We start from the raw sequence: 12711 nt of genomic DNA, 5'->3' as shown, positions 1-12711 counted from the left end.
TTTTCGGTGGCGTTACACCCATCGCTCAAAGAGCGCTTCGTCATCTGTAGTGCTTTCGTTAGGGGCGAGCACTACAGGTATTGTCCGCATTGTGGGTACACGAGAGCCACCTCGTTGAGCACTTGGACGAGTGCGATAAACGTCTAACGGAATTTCTTGTGGGACCAAGAAACGAGCTCGAAGAGCTTTCCGTGTGGCAACTTCATCGTCCGTTCTAGCCGGGGACCCATTGATGTGGACGCGTAATGATCGAGTTACCGCATCCTTCGTTTCCAAAGCTGGATCCGCAGGGTGGAAATCATATTCCACACGTGGGTCAATGACCGACCGTGGATGGGCGCGGTTTAGAGCCGCCTTATGGGCAGCTTCAAGCTGCCGCCCATGTTCCCAGTCATTCGTGATCACACCATGTGCCTCGGTTGACGAGAAGTCAGGGAACGGACATGGAATCCGCAAGATACGAGCAGGGTTCATATCGTGCCGCTGGTGCAGCTCGCCTTCCTCGTCATCCCATGCGGGAAACGGAGTGTCAGACTCATTGCCGACCACATCCTCAACGAGGCCACTTTGCGCTGAAGGCGTGCGCGGAGCGCGACGTTTGTGCTTATCGAGCCTATGATATACACCCCTCGGTGCTGCGGACGCATTGTCCGACGTTGCACCGAGTGCGGGAGATGAAGTTGGGCTCTGCCCATGCTCACCGCCAGAACCGGCGAGACTAGGAGATTTTGGTGTCATTGAGACAGGGCTCATTGAACAAGGAAGTTGTTTGTTCCAACAAATGGAGTTGCAGTGTCCGACGGACACGCGAGCCTCGTTGTGGCAATAATTGATTGGAACTGTAGATGTTCTCAATCTCAATGGGGGAGGATGTAACGGGGTTTAAGAACCCTAATAACAGGGGTGTGTGCGTGTCACACGAGATGTGCATAATGTGACAACACACCCAAACAAGAATACGGTGCGAAGCTAGGTAGCCAGTACTTATGCATGTATTTGGATTCTACTATATATATTTAGTCTGTTTAGTAAATCTAAACCTTAAAATTAGGATAAAAATAAATAAAAATCAGTTTCGATTTTGAACAGAAGTGTTCGTTTGCCTTGGTCAAGGCTTTTAAGTACCATTGAAGGCAGCGGATTGCTATCCGCTGCACTAGTACTTGGTTCTTGTCAAGAACGAAGGGTTAGTGACCTAAAGACGCTTCCTCAGGCGCAAAGCTGCGGCAGCCCCGCTGCAACTTCTACATCACCTCTCACATCCTCACAATCATCTTGTGCGCGCCAGGTGACGGGATACGAATTAAAGTAGTATGAGACATGATAACACGTACAATTGTGAATATCTTATCCCGCAGATGTCGCTTTTGATCCAGCCGACTACCAGAACAGAGAATTCAACATGTCGCACAGACGGTAGCGCTTGTTGAGCGCTTGGCTGATGTCATGATTGTGGTTTGTATTTAAGCATATGATATGGGCTATGAAGTAATTTCCTTCACTGTTTCACGTCGCAGCTTCTCGAATGTCAACTCAAGCTGGCTAAAATATCTTGCGCTTGTCTGTGTTGCTGCTCTTATACCACCATCCATGCGTGCAGAGGAAAATAAAATTCATTTTGAAGTTTGTAATAGTAGTCGTCCCATTCAATCGTCAGCATCAGTGCCGGGCTAAGCCTTTATATCCGCGTTTTACCTTTCTAAAGAAGTCAAGTTGCGGAGGCGAAAGATTGGGTGGGTCTTATTGGCGGGGTACGCACTGACTTATGGTATGTCTTCATTACACTGCTGTCCACCGTCATTGGGCGAAGCTCCTAAATACCATTGTGAGATACCGTGACAAAGTATCGTGATTAGAATTCGGTGGTTGCGCTTAGTATAGTTTTTTTCGTGGGAATTTTGAGCTACTAGTGTCATTCATATTGGGCTAAGAGTTGTATTTTGTGTTTTCCAGCTTTTATTATTAATTGAAAAAATTCTCTTCAAAAAAAAGAGCGTTGGTACTTTAAAGGCTCCAATTTCGGCACCTATGAGTCAGCCCATAAATCTATTCTTTGTGCGGGGATGATCGCGGACTCTGCTTCATCTGCGTATGTTAGAGACGAGATCTCAATTTTGTGGAAATTTTGTAGGCGATACAATCTTGACCAATGACATTCTCTTTATTTGTTATGTTCATACCTTAAGTTCCGGAAAGTGTAAGAAATGAAAGCCATCTTCAACAAATGTGGTATACAACTGTGATAATAAGTTTAGCAACTTGTGTAGATGTACACAAGTTGATCTCAAGCTCATAACGTTACATGACTATGCAACAGCAGGCACTTTTAGGGTCTTGGCCATCTGATCTGCTTTCAGTGCGCATAAGCACCGTGTTTTCTTTCAACATTGCCTCACGACGCTCTTCTTCCAGCTCTTCCTGCAAAAGCTTTTCTGCCAACCGCATCCGACGAATTGTGCTAGTGCCTGGTGCTGTAGGCGAGAACGGTTTTTCATTGCTGCTTTCACTCTCGCGTTCTGCAACTTCAATAAAGCTGGCTGTGTTGTCAGGCATTGTTTCCACCACAATATGGCGTCGAAATGAGCTGGCTGAGTACAATAGAGGTGAGTTGTAGTTTTCCTTTGACTCGCCCTCCTCAGAAGTCTCTTTTTCGACTTTACGTTGATCATTTTGCACCCCTTTAGCAGTATCAATCACATCGAGTGGGGGTGCACCAAACAACGAGCTTGCCTCATCATCAGTCAGGTCGTTACTGGCGACACTTGCACTCGCCTGTCGTCTGGCCAATTCCTTGTCTCTTGCATTTCTAGGATCGTCATCTATTGAAGGACTTCCCTGCTCACTCTCTCGCTGTTTTTGTGCGTACAGCAGCCCATGTCGCAGTGCCTTGTGCCAGTCGTCAATATCTCCTTCAGATTTGCCTCCAACCCTCATGTTTCTTCCTCCTTCAAACGTCACAGCCAAAGTAAATGGTCGACTAGCATCCCTTTTAGCACCAATGACTCGACCACCGCCCAATTTCTCTGCTCCCATCGCAGCTGAGTATGTCAATTGGGTACCACTCAATACAAAATAACGCCTTTTCCATGTGCGAAAGTGCTGTCCTTCTTTCTCGAGCCAGCCCACGCGTTGCAATGCTCCGTCTCCTGTGTTCTGCATCTTGCAATACTTACTAATGGCCTCGAAGCAGCGATTGCACTCCTGTTTTGTATCCGTAAAGATCTTGAGCTGCCGGCCTTCAGTACCATGAATGAGCAGCCCATTCGTGATGTCGGGCAGACGCTCGATGTGTGCAGCGGTTAGCGCGCCTAACAGTTGCGCATGATTTTCCTCGTCCGTGTTCTTGTAGTAAGCTAGCTCTGCACCCTTGCATACAAGAAATCTTTTCTTCCATGATCGCACAAGACTTCCTTCTTTGAACACCCAGCCAGCGTATGTCGCTGGGTCTTCGCGCCCCATTTCTCTGACTAATATTAAGATACTTCTATATGGAGCTGCTTAAAAGGATGTCTTGTCTGGAAAATCAGGTCGTACCTAATTTGAATAATACTAAGCATAGTCTATGTATGCTAGGAAAACCTTTATCTACAACTCAATTTAAAAGCTCAGGCCGCTTACAGTGATGATGCAGTACATACTTCGATTGTGGTCTTTGTGCTTGTCCCCTGGCCACTTCACCACTAGCGCACCTGATGTCCTTAATAATAAGCAGATATAGTGACTATTAATTACAAAAGTTCTTACCGTCACTAACAGTGTCCCAATGACAGGAAACGGAGGCATGCACACCAGCGCCGTTCCTCTGCATAATTAGGCAGCTCACTAAACATGATTGCTGTTAATCATAGGCGATGTAATTTACATTCACGCGAAAGCATACCAATATACTTAAGCGGCTTACGCAGCTCACTTAGCCCTTTCATTATGGATTCGCAAATGTTGTCAACCCATTGTGACACCTTTGACTCATCGTACGCTTCGTCCTTCAAAAAGCTTTCAATCGATGCAAGGATGATCCGATTCACCTCCTCGGCAACAAACGCTAGCTCTTCAGACGACTGCAATTCGTCCGTCATGGAAATCATTTACGACTAGCTACTTCGTTAAACGATCCTATAGGGTGAATAGGCGCGTCTATCTATTGAACATTTAATCGCGCTCGTTACAGTTCTAAACTCAAAAAACATCCGTGACGAACTAATGCCAAACGAAAGCATCAAACATTGTGTGTAGAATCTTCCTATTCGAAGTATCCTCAAAATTTAACTACTCAATCGTCCGCGTTTACCAGTGGTTGCGCTGGATTGTGTTCGAGAAACCAATTTCCGAGCCATCTAAGAGCATTTAGTCCGGATGGTTTCTCACGACACAACTCAGTCAATCCTTTCACTATCACGTTTACTAACAGGTTGTCCTCTTCCACTTCTTGGCTGGTATTCCGCGCACTGAACCCCACAGGGGCTCGTGCAAAGTACGATAAAGCTGCATGGTGGGATACAATGGGTAGAGGAGAACTGATACCAGGGAGCTTAGATGATAACCGGTACGCAGTGAGCATGTTCTGTCCCGAGCTTATTGCGTCATTGCCTGTAAAGTATACATCTTCAACCAGCTCAAGGGAATCAACGAGAGCAACATAAGCCTTTGAAGTTCGATTAATGCCAGCTTTTTCCAACTCAGCACGTGAAAATGCTCGCGAGAAGTTTTGTGGTGAATCCTGTTCTTGTGAGATCTGAATGGCCACGGCGGTGATGCCAGCGCCATCCACTTCAAACAATTGAATCTCAAACTCTTTACCAAGAAACGTGCGGCGCGCTTTGTAGCTACAGATATCGTGTTCTTTGCTCATTATATAGCGTAAAGCTGAATAATCCGTGACGAGAGACTTTTCCTAGAGACCGTTACAGATGCTGTAGACAATTTACAGCATAACGTTTATGTATGAAAAAAATTAAGCTGATTTGAAAAATGGTATCCATGACGCAACTGATGATTACATCACATTACATTACAGCAAGGAGCACATCCTGTAATAGGCGACTCTGTTTTCGCTACTTTTTCTTCACTGCGTTGCTTCTGAATTCGGGCTTCTTCAACCTGTAGCTTGCGGTAATAATCGGCACCAGACGTGCTAAGTCCAAAGTCTTCTTCCTCTTCATCAAATGCAAGTTCGCCTTTGAACGAGCGAGAAGTATTAAATACACTATTTAGCATAGTTCCCTTTCCTTCCTCGTCGCGAAGTCGCATGATCGTGTCGTTCGTAATGCTATCATTAATATAGTCTTGAGAATCAAACCGACTTAAGCGATTAGCGCGCTGAGGCTTTTTACCTTCAAAATCCGAGTCAATGACATCATCGCTAACATCCGAAACAGCAGTCCGTGCACTACTGGACGCCCGACCGCGTGATAAAGCTTGATACCATGCATTCATCTCTGCTTCATTTGGAGCTGTCACACGCATGGTCTTACCACAACAAAACTCAATCACGAGCGTATGTCGCTTTGTCTCATCTTCGTATACACCTCGAACTATGCCATGACCGCGAGCCACTTTCCCACTTCCACTGTAATAAATCAAGGCATTATTTTTGACGGTAAAGAAACGCTTTTTCCAGGTCTTAAATCGCTGACCTTCTTTCTCGAGCCAACCATTAAAGCTAGTTGAGGATTTCAAATCCAGACTTGATCGACAATCTAGAACCATATTCGTCATTGGTGTCTCCACCACTGTCGATTTTCTTCTTCTTTCTACAGTCACAGCTGCCTGTATCGCATCGAGCCATTTGTTAAACTCATCTTTTGACTCACCTCGAATTAACAATTTTCGGCCACCAACTGTAGAGACGATCAAACCTAGGGAAATTGACGGATGTGCCACAACATTCTCGACAATAACAGACCTCAATAAGGTTTTCGTTTTGCTCTTGTAGTAACTCAACTTGGAGCCGTACAGCGTGAAGTACCGCCACTTCCAGCTTTTGACATTTTTGCCTTCTTTCTTCAGCCACCCAACACATCCCTGGGTCGTATCTGCGGGGTTTTCATCGACACAAGAAACAACTTCAGCGGATTCTTGGTCTGTCGGATCCCTGTCCCGATCGCTTTGATCAGAAAATGATGAGCTTTGCTTATCGTACTCAGGCTTATTCTGCATGGCTGCAATCCACAGTGAAGCCCCTTCACCACCCCGTGTAGTGTTCATGTCATACTCAGCAAGGTCTTCCTCGGTGAAGTCCTCTACCACGTCATTTGAATCCTCTGTAACGTCGTTGTCAAATTCTTCGTCGAATAAAATTCTCCCGTTACTTCGAGACAGAAACGATACAGCCAGAGCTACATTTGACGCTTTTCGCAACTCAAAAAACCACCTCGAAAAAGCTTCTTCAGTTGGAGCCACGACATGAAGAAGACGTCCATTTTGGAACCGAATGTTGAGGCAAAACGGGCGAGAGTCTCCCATGTCGACATCAAACACCACACCAGAACCCAAGATTTCACTTCCAGCACTTGCACTGTAGGCAAGTCGGCTGCTTTCAAGAACAAAATAGCGACGTTTCCAAGTCTTAAAATGTTGCCCCCTCTTGAGTAACCATCCCCGAAAAACATGATCGCTGTGATGCGCAGACTCTTGGTCATCCCGGCAAGATTTTGACGCTCTACCCGACGGACTTGGCGCACAACTTAAAGATGCCTTATATAAGGCAGTATACCATGCATCAGTGTCAGCCTTTGTTTCACCGTTAACAGTTACACTACCACCATCGTTAAACTTGACACACAGACACCCAATCAAATCCTCGCTACGGCTGACATCCAGTACAGTTCCAAGCTTTTCAGCGACATTACCAACATTTTTGTTGTGATAAAGTGTACTACCGTTCAAAAGAAAATACCGTTGCTTCCAAGACGATAAGCTATCGTCTCGTTCGTATAACCAGCCTCGCTTGGTGCAGTTTGACGATGCAAAAGCTAAATCTTGTTTGTCAGAAGAGCAATATGTGGCCACAAGTTTTGGTTGTTGGTTGTAATCAAAAGGTTCACCACTGTCTCGTCCCACTAGAATGTTTTCTGGAAATGGAGGTAGCAGAGACATGTTTTGATGATCCTGACTTGGTAATTTATTCGGTGAAGAAAACGGCTCAGAGACTGCACCAGTTGGTCGCAGTCTTGGTTTCCCAACTGCATCGCAAAGTGCACCCATCCAAATGTCTAAATCTTGAATTGTGTCGGTTCTTGCGCACATGGTTTTTCCATCATTGAGTGCATCGTCCGTGGTAAACTCAATTTCCAAAGTATTCGAGTGAACACTGCTGTATCGTACATCGGTCACGATCAGTCTCGCCAAATGCTGCTGTATTGGCCCCTCGCGAGTCTCCAATATTCCATTTACAAGCGACATATACCGCTTTTGCCATATTCTGTCACCTTCTGTGAGTGTTTCTAACCAGCCTTCCCACTGTAGTGGTGAGTGCTTTTGATCGATTACGTCCGTATCTACTACGGTATCTTGTTTTACTGATTCATCCAGTTTTACATGACGCAATGGCACAGGCTGTCTGATAGCAGCCGCAAAAAGGCGATCCCAGCGCTCAATCTCCTCTTTTGTCCTAGCTGCCACACAGACCGCAAAATTATTATCCGCAATAAGTCGCAATGACAACGGATTTGAATCATCTAATTCGACTTGCTGTAACGTCAGTGAATCATTCAACGCTGCGTTTTGATCGCTTTCAAACTGAATTTGTTTGCCAGAAAGTGAGACGTAACAATTTTCCCATTTGCCAGAGCTATAATCCTTTCGAAGCAACCAACCTTCTTTGTCCACAGTAGATTTCATCGGATTCAGATTAGTCTGCAATGTAGAAATTTCAAAACTTGTCTTTCGCTCTCCAATCGCTTCCTTGATCTTCCGAAACAGTACACGACTCTCTTGTGTACTAGCTGTTGTCATTTTAAGCGTTCTACCTTCACCATGAATCAGCAAACCATTTTTTCGATCCGGTGTATAGTCGACATTGACCACTTTGAGGCGCCCTTTTTCACCCAACCCGGCACCACTTCCATCGCTCTTTGCTCCAGAGTAGTAAATCAATTCGCACCCACGTAGAACAAAGTAGCGATTTTTCCACGTGCGCACTTTACTGCCCTGCTTCGCACCCCATCCGCAGTAGTCTGGAACACTGTCATGCATTCTAATTGTTTCCAGAAGCACCGTTACACGTACCAATATTATGCAATCTCGCTTTATGTTTAGGTAAGGCTTCTATCTTTTACAAAGTGATTTTCGGTGTTAGACCGAACTTATTCACATTGAAACGGTAATTTACGTAGATACATTTACTTTTCAGAAATCTAAATATTTATCAGTAATAATGTTGTTCACTAGTCTGCTTACACAAGTGAAAGTGAGCCAGTAGACCACAGTCGTCGTTTAGCGTGAAGCGTACAACGCATGTGACATGAAACGCTAGCTAAAAGGGTTCCCGGAGAACTGCAACGGGCTGCCGTATAAGTTGTACAGAAAAATCTTTGTTTCTATGAGTCCGCGCCAATAAACGTACAGAGAATAGACTCATTATGTAAACCTGGAGTGCCAAGCTGAGTAGCATCTCAAGTACATAGTGCGTACACTTGTTCAATTTAAACTGTGATATATTCAAAGTATCAGCTAGCCAAAAAATGCTCTTAGATATATTTCCCGCCACTCCCATAGCATTTCGGCTACTTTTCTACGACAGAGATGTTAATACTACTGACTCTCATGAGTCGTTGATTCCATCGATATACATGAAGCCAAGTGCAATACAGAATAAAATGATTATGCTGTTCGGCGGCATGTCCTGTGGAGGTATCGACGTTTACGTTGAAATAGAGGGTCAATTTGGCTTGTCAAAAACATGCACAACTTGCCACTTACAACTAACCTCAACGTCGAGTGGTAGGATTCACTTTATCTCGCCAACTTTGCAGCGGGGCAGTCGTAGCTTTTTGCTTTGAGGAAGCTTACATAAGATCACCGACCTTCCTTCTATATCGGAACCAGTTGATCGCAATTCGCTACCTCCAAAAATTTCCAAGACCTTAAAGAAAATACAATCTTTCGCTCAAAATCGAAACTGTATTTAATTTGCGGCAGAGCCGCTATATTTAAAACAATTGGTTTTCCCAGTTAATACAGTAAAATCTAATTAATGTGCATAACTACTGCCAGTTCCACCACTTCGTGGCGGAACCTAACAAGAAGTCACATTATGGTGTGATTACTCCAAGCTGTGTAGTTCACACCTTTCTTCGGTCACACCATCTTGTGTGACTCATCCCTGTATTGTATCCCCATTACAAACTTTGCCTCGTGCTTCGCTCCAACTTTGACGTCCCCAAACTGTTTCTTTGTCTCATGTCACGCAAGAACTAGATCACGGAAGCAGGGAAAGGTCATGTAAATTCTTGCGGGTCTCAATCCCGCCACACCGTAATTTTCCTCTAACAAAGAATAATTTGTTAGACCGCTGAGGATAGCACCGCCTTTCTCTATATATGTCCTCTGAATGCCTAACATATCGATGGCGAATGATAAGCTGAAAAACATAGTGATCTCACCACAATGCGCTCTCTCGCATACACCCTCTAGAAATGTCACCTTAGGGTTGACGAGAGAATCTTCTTGGAAATTTTTCAGGCGCTACAAGTAATTCCACAAGGAAACCAGAATCGGACTGTGTCGATTAGCTTAAAAAAACGTTGGTTCATAACTAACAAAAGTTGCGCACCAGTTAATGAGTCCATTACCACAGACTCTGTATTAAATGTTCAGCTTGGTATGCAAATCACTCGGACTTGCTGACCCAGCTGTATAGTCGCAGCGTGGCAAGGACAAATCGTCCTTATAAACATCAGATCTTGACCCGTCTACTCTTGACAGCTGCTTGTCTCCGCAGTAGCTTGCCTGCGGACTCGGTAATCAGTTATTAATTCAACAAGAAAATCACGATACTAAGGCATAGCGTCGCTATATTCGTTTTGGCGGAATTTATCCTGAAAAAGTGAGATTTACGGTCTTCAGACCCTGTCACCACAGCGATACGCTCATTGTCCGCGACTCACAGTCATTTCTTATTTTATAGGCTTAGCTCAAGGTTACCAGAAAAAACGTAGCCTAATACTATGGACAATCTATGCCGCGTACCAAATCTTTTGTACCTTCGTGACTTCAGCCAAAGCGTTTCTGCTATCTGCCAATTGTTGAGCGAGTCCTTGGTTTACGTGAACGAAAATAAGAGGTTTCATGCGGTTAATAGGCCTTAACCCTTCCTTAAACTGATAGGTGCCTCCAATTCTGATATAAAAGTATTGAGGGATATAAACACAACTATGCAGAATATGTAGTAAATATCAACCACAGACAGAGGTATGTGATTCAAACAACATAGGACTGGGCCCCTTTCACCACCTCCCGCTCAAGATTGTGTTTTTTATAAATTCTACAAATCTTTTCGACTCTGAAGCTCGGTCATTTCGTGATCGGTGGTCGTTTTTAGATCAATAGGGATGAATATGCGGTCCTCACACACTCGCAATGGGTGTGTGGCGTAGCGGCGAACTGAAATTGGAGATTGCGCGGTCTTCGACATGCTCCGATTGGATCACGAAACAATAAGTCAACATGAGAAACACAATTGGGATTTTAATCGCAGAATATACCGACGCCAGCTACGACACATCCACTACAAGTGGCTGTAGCACCGATAATACACACGGAAGTTCCCATGAAATTCAAGATAGAAGCTTTCATGGGGATGAAATTAAAAATCTTGCGTTTTGGTGGCGAGAAATGGACATTGCTATCACGATAGCTCGACTTTATGATGACCGCAGTCAAGAGGCCTTCTGCAGCGGGACTGCCGTAGCAAAACGCTTGAGGAAGCGTGCTTCAGGTCACCGACCTTTTGTTCTTTACAAGAACCAAGCATGGGTTAGTGGATCGCGATCCGCTTACTCCAAAAGTAATTATTGCCTTCCTAAGGCTAATCGACTCTTCGGTTTTAATTCCAAAATGATTTTTATCTATATTTTATCCTAATTATAAAAGTTTAGATTTTCCTAGATATACTAAATATATATAGTAAAATCTTATTACATGCATAAATACTCCATGAACCCTCTCCAAACGGATAAGTGCCTCCAGATATGTAAAACAGAATTGACAGAGAGACAAAATTTGTCTCTCTGTATCTCACTATATATCATGCATATTAAATAATTATGCATATTTAATATGCATGATATATAGTGAATGCCGACCGCACCATAGAAGTATGTGACTTAAACATCCTGCGTAATGGAACTGACCCCGTAACATAATCAGTTATATACATTGTTGAAGTTTTCACACTCGTGAATAGGGTACAAATGAATCTATGACGTGTCTTGGCCGCAAATGACAACCGCTCACAGTATCTTTAGTGCTCTTTAATAGTCCTGACAATGCCTTTAGATATATAAGGGATATTTACTGCTTCAAAATCTGGAGTGTTGATGTTATGAACCAACTTACCTGCACTGTTAGCTCTCTAAAACCGCTATTCTAAGGCTGGGCTCCATCTCACCAGCTATTACGTGGTACGACACCCCTCAAAAAGCACGAGGTCATTCAAACCCTGGTACTACACCTTGAGCTTGTTATCGGTCGAATCTTTTAAAAATCTCAATATTTTTATCGCAGAGAAGGCCGCGCAGGGCACTGACAGACTGACAACTCCAAATTTTATCGCCTGTGGGTACCACGTCTGCTGTCCGAGGCTCAGCAATCTTCTCCTTCATTCTTGGCTTAGCATAGTACCATCAGCTTTAGCGCTCACATTGAGCTATATCCTACGATTTTAATGATAAAAAGATGCAGGAAATGTTTAAAGCAACGCGTACTACTTCGTCAAAATAGGCTGGGTGGACCAGGGGTCATCCTTACAAGCTGTACGGTACGAAGACTTCCCATGAATATTCAAGCTTTAAGTGGATGGTTAAGGAGGAAGTGCCAAATCCTATGCACAACGTACAAGCCTGGAGATCGCTAGCGCGAAAAACGTTATCTCTTTGTGGAGCAGGGTTCATATCCATCGATCACTCCTATACCGTGGTAGATATCGTATCAAACTTTGCCCGTTAGGGTGCTGACCTTCAATATGAGCACTTGAAGTCTATAAGTTTTTTTGGGGTTGGTGTTGCTTCCACATTTTTCTAGCTTTAATGTTTCAGTCGATGTTTCACCAGCAAACTCTCGTCGCGCGGAAGTGAGCGAAGACTCCTTTCGCGCCTTAAATCACCAATTGCACTGTCTTATCGGAACCAACTACAGATCATGAATAATTTTGAGTGCTGCCGACCGAAGGGCACAAATGCGAGCACTTCGAATTCTATTCTTGCAGAAAAACTGATTTCGTCAGACTCGGCCATCCAATTAATGACTCATGCCACAGAGTGTAATGGAGTTTCCACTTATATCAAACGATCCAGCAATATACCTTGTTCGCTGACGGGAACAGCAGAATATGAACAGACAGTATTAGTTGTGGCTTGCTCTGCTGTCGCAATTTCTACTGCATTAAGCGCAACAATTTTCGTCTTTGTGGAAAATAACACACATGAAAATGTTACGGTTTATCTTCCGCTCAGGGAATTTCCGATGCTTTGCGTAGTAGCGTGCTTTGGGAGT

The 12711-nt window shown here is 44.2% G+C and overlaps 4 protein-coding genes across 4 annotated transcripts; all 4 read right to left on the bottom strand.

The window, feature by feature from the left end:
* Positions 1-12: 12 nt before the first annotated feature.
* Positions 13-753, bottom strand: PHALS_06337 (uncharacterized protein; the record flags this gene model as incomplete). The annotated part of the gene is made up of 1 exon (XM_024719605.1): positions 13-753. The coding sequence occupies one exon, from the start codon at positions 751-753 to the stop codon at positions 13-15; it is 741 nt and encodes a 246-aa protein (XP_024584887.1).
* A 1545-nt stretch (positions 754-2298) lies between these two features.
* PHALS_06336 (dynein light chain-like protein) lies at positions 2299-4076 on the bottom strand (the record flags this gene model as incomplete). The annotated part of the gene is made up of 5 exons (XM_024719604.1): positions 2299-3463; positions 3535-3560; positions 3619-3689; positions 3745-3822; positions 3881-4076. 5 exons carry the CDS (start codon positions 4074-4076, stop codon positions 2299-2301), a joined length of 1536 nt encoding a protein of 511 aa, XP_024584886.1.
* A 194-nt stretch (positions 4077-4270) lies between these two features.
* On the bottom strand, positions 4271-4849 carry PHALS_06335 (dynein light chain; the record flags this gene model as incomplete). Its single annotated transcript, XM_024719603.1, has 1 exon — positions 4271-4849. One exon carries the CDS (start codon positions 4847-4849, stop codon positions 4271-4273), a length of 579 nt encoding a protein of 192 aa, XP_024584885.1.
* Positions 4850-4998: 149 nt separating this feature from the next.
* PHALS_06334 (Pleckstrin homology-like domain) lies at positions 4999-8193 on the bottom strand (the record flags this gene model as incomplete). Its single annotated transcript, XM_024719602.1, has 1 exon — positions 4999-8193. The coding sequence occupies one exon, from the start codon at positions 8191-8193 to the stop codon at positions 4999-5001; it is 3195 nt and encodes a 1064-aa protein (XP_024584884.1).
* Between the last annotated feature and the right edge of the window lie 4518 nt (positions 8194-12711).

This window comes from Plasmopara halstedii (assembly GCF_900000015.1).
Source record: "Plasmopara halstedii genome assembly, contig: Scaffold_2956, whole genome shotgun sequence".
Classification (NCBI taxonomy): Eukaryota; Oomycota; class Peronosporomycetes; order Peronosporales; family Peronosporaceae; genus Plasmopara; species Plasmopara halstedii.
The sequence above is the reverse complement of the archived record's forward strand: the minus strand, read 5'-3'. Positions and strand labels throughout refer to the sequence as shown.